Raw genomic sequence first — 7,864 nt, 5'->3', positions numbered from 1 at the left:
AACTACATCCTCGAGTTGCGAGTATATGGTTGCCTTGCAATTGGGTGATTACAAAATTTACATGCCTCGAGTTGCAATTTGGGGGTGAACTTGTAACTGGGGTGAAAACAAAACAACACACCCGAGTTCCGAGTCGAGAGTGGACTTGCAACTGGGAGAAAAGAGGTCGGGACCGAGTTGCGAGTCCAGGCTGGACTTGCAGCTGAGGCAAAAAGATTTCTAGGCCTAGTTACAAGTCAAGGGTGAGATCACAATTGGGACAAAAAAAGCTCGGGTCCCAGTTTCGAGTCGATGCCGGACTTGCAACTGAGACAAAAAGGTGAGGCCCAGTTGCGCGTTGAGGGTCGACTTGCAAAATCGGACAAAAACAGTTTGACCCTAGTTGCAAGTCAAGAATGGACTTGCAACTTGGACAAAAAGAAGTGGCCCTTCAATTGTATGTCGGGGTGGAGTTAGAACTCGAAAAATGAAATGGTTGGGCTCCCTGTTGCGTGTCGATAGTGGACATGCAAAATGGGAAAAATGAGGCCGGGCTTGTTTCGTACCATGGGTGGACTTGCAAAATGTGACAAGAAAAAACGGCCCCCAATGTGACAAAAATGGATCGGTCCAGTTATCGAAGGTGGACTAGCAAATGATGGACAAATTGGTCGGGTCTAGCGAAGGTAGATTTACAATTGGTAAAATAATGCATTATAGGGTTGGAGTTCCAAGTAGAAGAACAAATTGGTGGTGCCAATTTTGTGTTCAAGATGGACTTCATACTAGGACAAAAAAAATTGATCGGACCTAATTGCGTATTGACCGCAGGGCAAAGCCTGTCTATTTTACAAAGCATGTATCGTCCGCATCGAACTTAAAAAAAAATAGAAATAGGCAATGGCAAACGACATAGCATGTTTCTTCCACTTCTACAACACAGAACAGATAAAATAAAGCCACAAGAGTGAAGAAAAAAATCCAACAAAAAAACAGACATGCACCGCGAACAGGTCAACAGGTGGAGAAAACAGAAGATGTGACGCATGAATACATTAGCCGACCATGCGAGATCGAGAATTTGCATTAAAAATTATCCAACAGACGGCAACTTAGATGAGACATTGCTAAATCTCATCTTCATGAAAGTTTAGAAGGAATGGGGGGACAGTGTCAAAATGATCCGGAAAGACGACGACGATAGAGCATATTTTTTCTTGTCTCTTCAAATTCTACGTCACCGGCTAAAAACAACACAAGAAATAGATTACTAGTGGGCTGTGATAATAGGCCAACAAAAGCGAAGCTAAACAGGCCTAGGCCAACAAACAGGATACGCAACAAACAAACAACGACAAGCGAGACGAAAAAGAGGGCTTGCATAAAAATTATGAAAACTAAATCAAAAGATGACAAATTTAGATGAGACATCATTTAAGAAAATAGTTGGGAATTTAAATATGCTTATAAAATTTTACAAATCATGGATTTTAAATGATAAAAAAGAAAAAGAAATTTAAAAACCAAAATAAAAATTGGGGGAAAAACAAAAGAACAAAAAAAAACTCATGTTCCAAAAGACCGAACAAAAAATACGAGTTGGCACCCTAGCGTTCTATAACTACTACATTCAAAAATAAAAATCACGGACCTACCAGTACCTTGTCTTGCCTTTCTCCACTCTAAAATCACATTGCTTCAAAAAATTATACAGACAACAAATACGTGGACAATCCAGTAAAAAAAGCGTAAACAGGAGTCCATAATCGAGACAAACAACGGCTGCCAGCCTAAGCCCGCGAATTAAAAAGGAACAACAACGGCCCACCACCACTTGCATGGCCGGGACACAGGCCGCTGCAGCAGACAACGTGAAGCGAACGGGTGCGCCAGGCGAGACGATCATGTTTGCACGAAAATTAAAGACAAACAATATCAACTGTTCTAGATTTAGATGTGAGATAAGTATTTCACATTTAGATGTGAAATAGCAAACCCGTTTTCAAAAGTAAATTTTGACAACGGCCGAGACTAGTGCCTGATGAATATGTTGTACTCGACGGTGGCGTCGCCGGTCTTGAGGTCTAAGGTATGCGTCCTGGCCTGCGCGTACCCGCGTGCCCACCTGAACACGCCGGTACCACCGACGACAGCCATCTCACGGACCTCGGTAAACACGGCGTTGCGACCCACAATGGCGATGCTGCTGCCGTTGTACTTTCCGGCGGTAAAGACGAAGTTCATGAGCATGAGCAGCGCCAGCTGGTCCTTGCCGGCGGCGATGTACGTGCCCTGGGCGCGGCCCATGAGCCTGGATGAGTCGAGGCTCGGCCCCTCTGTGAGTGAGTTGTCCATGACCATGACGACGCCGAAGGCCGACTTGGAGGTGTTGGTCGTGGCCGCGCGCGCCACCGGCACCGATGTCGGGTCTTGTCCGCTCACCACGTCGTGCCAGTACACCTTGAGGTGCGTCTCCTTCTCGGACGACGTGGTCTGCGCCTGCATGGTGGCCAGGGCGAGGAGGACGAGGAGCGCGGCAGAGGCCATGGATTTCCCTTGAGTAGTCGGTGTTTTGCTATTGTGATGCTTTTGTGGGCTTGGCTGTGACGCGTGCTGTGTGCGTCCGCTAGTATTTATGCGCTGCGCCAAAGTCGGTATGCGTACATTACGCGGCACATTGACAATTCAGCGAGAGATACATGCATGTGCTCGGCTCGTTGCTTCAGCAGAAGAAATAGTGACTTCGCGGTAGGTACAACGGCTCATCTGCAACAGTGCCCAACCACCGTCCTCGACGGGCGAATAAATGGTGGTGCGAATTTTTCTAGCTAGCAGCCGGTGTGGTGCTTTCATTTCCTGTAGCACTTTAGAAAATTAGTACTACTATACAGTAGTGTCTCTAGAGTCGTACGCTTGTAGTGGTGATGCATTGAAGTCGATATCGTACATGTGAGGAAAGTTGGTACTTGTTAGATCGGTTGTGTCACACTCCTTGGTTGTGTGAGTGAATATGAGGTGATGGAAAAGGGGAGGATTGTGAGGTGATGCAAGACAGAGATTGAAGAGTGACACCAAAAAACGAGAGCTTTTGCTCCTCTGTTCTACACTCTCTCCCTTGCTGAACAAAGCCTCCCATGCTCTGGACAGTGGCGGATCTAGGCCCCAGGGGTAGCAAAAGTACTGTAGCAATTGCTACGGTACATGAAGGGGGCCCGGGGCGCTGGGCTGGGCTGGATCCGCCCCTGGCTCTGGAGCTAGCTAGCACAAGGTGAAAATGGCGTGCACCACTAATTTGCCGATTGGTTGTACAGCAGCATGATATGTTTGACTCTTTGTACTCCTAACACCTACGACTTGCTGGTGGTAATGAGAACCCTACTTGAGGGCCTAAGAGCATCTACAACCATGATTGGCTAATATTGCGCCCCAAACGCCCGCGGACGTTGCCGGTTACTGACCAGGCATGTCCATTTTAACTCTCATTTATGCATGCATGCAATCATGTTTTCTACATCTTCCCTAAATTGCCTGGTCAAATATATGTGATTGACAGAGATGGAGAGACAAAGTGAAACGAAAGAATAAAAAAAGAGAAAATGTGGTCCGTGGTGGGCTGCATCCTATGTGGATGGCTTCCTGGACATTCCCATATCCTTCCCATATTTGATATAGATATAGGCATTTGCGGACAGCTCGATCATATATCTTATATACTATAACACTAAGCTCCCTAGTTTCTAAGACCTCACAATCAATTGAGGTCTCCAATTTAGAATTGATTCATCCGATTTTGACCGGGTCAACAATTTCACAAGGAGCTCACTCATTCAATTTTTTAATACACTATGCTCCCCAATTTCGGAGCTCACCAATTCGATCGAGGTATACAATTTTAACTTGATTTTGACTCGATCAATCTTTGGTTGTAGCAATGAAATCTCTGACTTCATTAACCTCTCTAATTTTAAAACTCACTCATTCAACTGAGGTCTTATTTAGATTGGATACGCAACTGATTGCGTCGTCGACCTGGATTTGACGGTGGGATCTCTCGATAAAAGGATCCCTTGGTAGGTCCGTGTGGTGTGCACCTTTCTTGACAAAAGGGAAGTGCTGCCTATGACACATTTAGCGAAAGGTCTTCGTGAGGGTCTCCCTCCAGATCCGGTGGTTGACCTCGGCGATGAGATGACAACTATGGACGGCGACTAGGCAGATAGGGATGGTGGTGCAGCGGCGATGGTCACACACCGCATGTAGCTGCTGGGATCGCAAAAAAGTGGTGGCAACAACACATGAGTGACCTGATGGCGGTGCTACTCGAGCACCCGGTCTCGGTCCCCGGGATGAAAGCCTAGGTGACCTGAGTTGGTTATACCTAGCAATGACGATATTTCTATGTCATTACCTTGTTGAAGGCATTGCTCGGATACACTCAGACTGCTTCTTGAGGGTGAAAACCTTGATTCTAACCTTGAGTGGTTGGATCCGGTGACGGCGGCGATTGAGCACCGCTCCCTTCCTGAAGACGTTGATGTTGAAGAACATCATCGTTTATGTGGTGTCATGAGATGGTTGGTGCAGATATGGTCATTGATATAGCTTGCCGATAGTGGATTTGATCGTTTTTTATCGCCTACACATAGCTTTGGTTTTATATGACTTTGCTATTTGTTGGTGTGTTCTGGTGTGCGTGCCTTAGTGTTGGTTGTGTGCATTCTAGCTATGCACAGACCGGGTGAGCTCTTTGTGTTTGTATCCTCTTGATGCATTATTTTGAGCCAATAAAATTCACCCTTTGTCGAAAAAAGCACCAGTATAATACATGCAGCAAACAACATAGATAACTTTCTCATCTATTTGTATTAATTAAAAGATGCCCTCCAATCACACGGTCAAAAAGACCCACGCAAACACAACAATAAAAATGAAAAATGATACAATCACAGACAATTTGCTACGGATTGGTCATAGCAAACACTCTCCAACCAATCACTTGTTTTTCACCGTTGGTCCGCTCTTCCCCTAATTAATCTTCAACCATAAATTGACACATCCATCCTTAACCATGATTCCCTAAAGTCTGTCCGTAGGTGTACCATCTCTGATAAAAAAGAACACACTCCAATGTTTCCCCCACATGCCAACCAACTAGCGCATAAATAATTTTCACAACTTAAAGAAAATGAACATGTAAAAATAAAACATTTACAACCCCAAGAACATAAACTGTGCAGCAAAGCGCGGATTGCCCTTCTAGTCCTCTATAACAGTAAGCTCCTTAGTTTTAAATAGTTCACATTCAATTGATGTGTCCAATTATAATTTGGCCACCCATTTTTGACCCGGTCAATAATTTCTCAAAGCTCTCTCATTCAATTCTTTTATACTATACACTATGCTTCCTAATTTTTAAGGTGTCACAATTAATTGAGGTATTCAATTTAGAATATATCTAATACACTATGCTTCCTAATTTTTAAGGCCATACATTCAATTGAGGTATTTAATTTGGAATTGGATCACCAATTTTGACCGGGTCAATGATTTAAGGGGCTCACTCTTCAATTCTTTTATCATCTAATACACCATGCCCCCTAATTTTTAGAGCCCTCCCATTAAATTAATGTGTTACACATTCAATTGAGGTCTCCAATTTAAAATTGGGTCACCGATTTTAACTGGGTCAATGATTTAAGGGGCTCTCTCTTTAATTCTTTTATCATCTATCTAATGCACTATGTTGCCTAATTTTGGAGCTCTCTCGTTCAATTCAGGAGTACGTTGGTTCTTGATTTCTACCGGGTCAACGATTTCTCACGGAGCTCTCTCATTCTGTTGAGGTATTTAATCTTGGATTTGATTCACGATTTTGACTGGATCAACAACTTCTCAAATTAATTGGAAACAACCATTCTATAGACTATCCCGTACACCCTCCAACCTAACAAAGAAGCGCCAACACGTGCACTATAGCACTAATATAATACATGGGTCCACCAACTCAGAAAACTTTTCCATGTATAGGTTGATTAGCAGATAACATAAAATCATACGGCCAAAAACACATCAAAACATTGTATTATAATAAAGAAAACACACTTCACTATCTTCCCCACGCGTGAAACTAATTTTGATCACTATCAAATCACAACAATATAAACGACGCAGCAAAGCGGGCCTAAACCTTCTAATTTACTAATTGGTGGCAACATATGAGCTTCCGCGTTAATCCACATCAGTAAAATTTAATCTTTGTATTTACTAATTGAAAGCACCACACGAGACACCATGTTAATCCTATGATAAACGTTTGGGTACGGCCTGCCGGCCGAGCGTTCGGCCGGTCACGTACCGCGCGTCGGATTCAACTTATATCGTGTGGCTTCCAGCATCCTGCGCTAGACACATACCCAGTGGGCCATACACACGTCATCCTATCTGGTACAATCTGGAGAGTTCGCCTCGTTCCTTACCCACTCATCGTTCTTATCCTCTCCTCACAGCCAACCTTCCCTCGCGATAGATTGATCTGGCCGCCATTGGCATCGCACCCTGCTGCAAATTCCCCTCTCCCACCCCCATTCCTTTCTCCCTGCCTCCCACGGGCAACCGAGCGCTGGTGCCGGAGCTGGGACCGGCGCCGCCTGGTGCTGGGACCCATGCTACGCGATGCCGCGGCGGCAGCTACAATACTGTAGACGATGGCGGCAAGTGCTGCAACCAGCAGCCACCGGTGCTGGAGACGATCGCGATAAGTGCCGGAGAACCGCGGCGGCCGGCGTTCAGAGCGACAAGTGCTGGAGCCGGGCAAGTTTTTTGCTGGAAGCAGCCCCAGTTTTTGCTACCACCGTCTTCATTTTTTGTTGAAACCAGTCTTTTTTGCTACCGTGTTGTGTGTTTTGCTTGAACCAGTGTGTCAATCTGCTACCACCATCTTCATTTTTTGCTGGAACCATCTCAAAATTTGTTACCATCATTTGTTTGGTGTAACCGGGCGTACCAATTTTGCTACCACCATCTTCAATTTGCGCTGGAGCCAATCAAAAAGTTTCAGTGCTTCAGTGCTGCAACCGGCCGGCCAAAAGCTGGAACTATGTCGGCCAAAAGCTGGAACCATGGCGGCAAAAAGTTTCAAGCAGTGTTGCTGGCAATGAAGATGGAGGGCTCCGGTGCTACAACCGGTTGGCTTTTTTTGCTGGAAACATGCCGGCGAAAAGCTGGAACCACGCCGACGAAAAGTTGCAACCAGCATTGCCGCTGATGGAGATGGTGGGCTACCATGTTTTTTGTCTGATGAAACCGGTGTACCAAACTTTTGTTACCATGGCCTTCGATTTTTGCTACCACCATCTTTGATTTTTGCTACAACCCTGTTTTTGATTTTTTGTTGGATCCATCTGGAACCACTTCAATTTTATTGTTACCGTAGTTTTGATTTGTGCTACCACCGTTGTTGATTTTTGCTACCAACCTACCTTTTGATTTGTTATTGCTGGATCCATCTTCTTTTGCTTGGAACCACTCCAAATTTGCTACCACCGTATTTTTTTTGCTACCACTGTATTTCATTTTTGCTGGAACCGGCACTACAAATTGTTGCGTTGGGGCGGACTAGTGAGCACCGGTGCTACAACCTGCAAGCGGCTCCGATGAGCGGCCCCGGCAAGCGCGTCGACGAGCAGCTCCGGCGAGCTGCTAGAGAGAGGCCTCAGGGCGGACCAGTGAGAACCGGTGCTACAACTGGCAAGCGGCCCCGGCGAGCATGCCGACGAGCGGGTCCGGCGAGCTGCTAGCGGGAGGCGCCGGGGGCGGACCAGTGAGCACCGGTGCTGCAATGAGCAAGCGGCTCCGGCGAGCGCGCCGACGAGCGGCTCCGACGAGG

General features: G+C 45.8%; 2 protein-coding genes across 2 annotated transcripts; one reads left to right on the top strand and one right to left on the bottom strand.

Moving 5' to 3' along the window:
* Nucleotides 1-1,857: 1,857 nt before the first annotated feature.
* LOC123075640 (dirigent protein 22) lies at nt 1,858-2,664 on the bottom strand. Its single transcript, XM_044498197.1, has one exon. The coding sequence runs from the start codon at nt 2,524-2,526 to the stop codon at nt 2,011-2,013; it is 516 nt and encodes a 171-aa protein (XP_044354132.1). The 5' UTR covers nt 2,527-2,664; the 3' UTR covers nt 1,858-2,010.
* Nucleotides 2,665-7,037: 4,373 nt separating this feature from the next.
* LOC123080705 (uncharacterized) lies at nt 7,038-7,471 on the top strand (the record flags this gene model as incomplete). The annotated part of the gene is given in 1 exon segment (XM_044503643.1): nt 7,038-7,471. A coding segment is annotated over 1 exon segment (301 nt), but the record flags the coding sequence as incomplete, so codon positions are not given.
* Between the last annotated feature and the right edge of the window lie 393 nt (nt 7,472-7,864).

Source organism: Triticum aestivum, chromosome 3D (assembly GCF_018294505.1).
Source record: "Triticum aestivum cultivar Chinese Spring chromosome 3D, IWGSC CS RefSeq v2.1, whole genome shotgun sequence".
Taxonomy (NCBI): domain Eukaryota; kingdom Viridiplantae; phylum Streptophyta; class Magnoliopsida; order Poales; family Poaceae; genus Triticum; species Triticum aestivum.
Note: the sequence above shows the minus strand (reverse complement) of the source record. Positions and strands in the feature narration are given on the sequence as shown.

Coding starts and splice junctions, on each gene's coding strand:
- LOC123075640 (XM_044498197.1), bottom strand. CDS start 2,526: ATGGCCTCTGCCGCGCTCCTCGTCCTCCTCGCCCTGGCCACCATGCAG.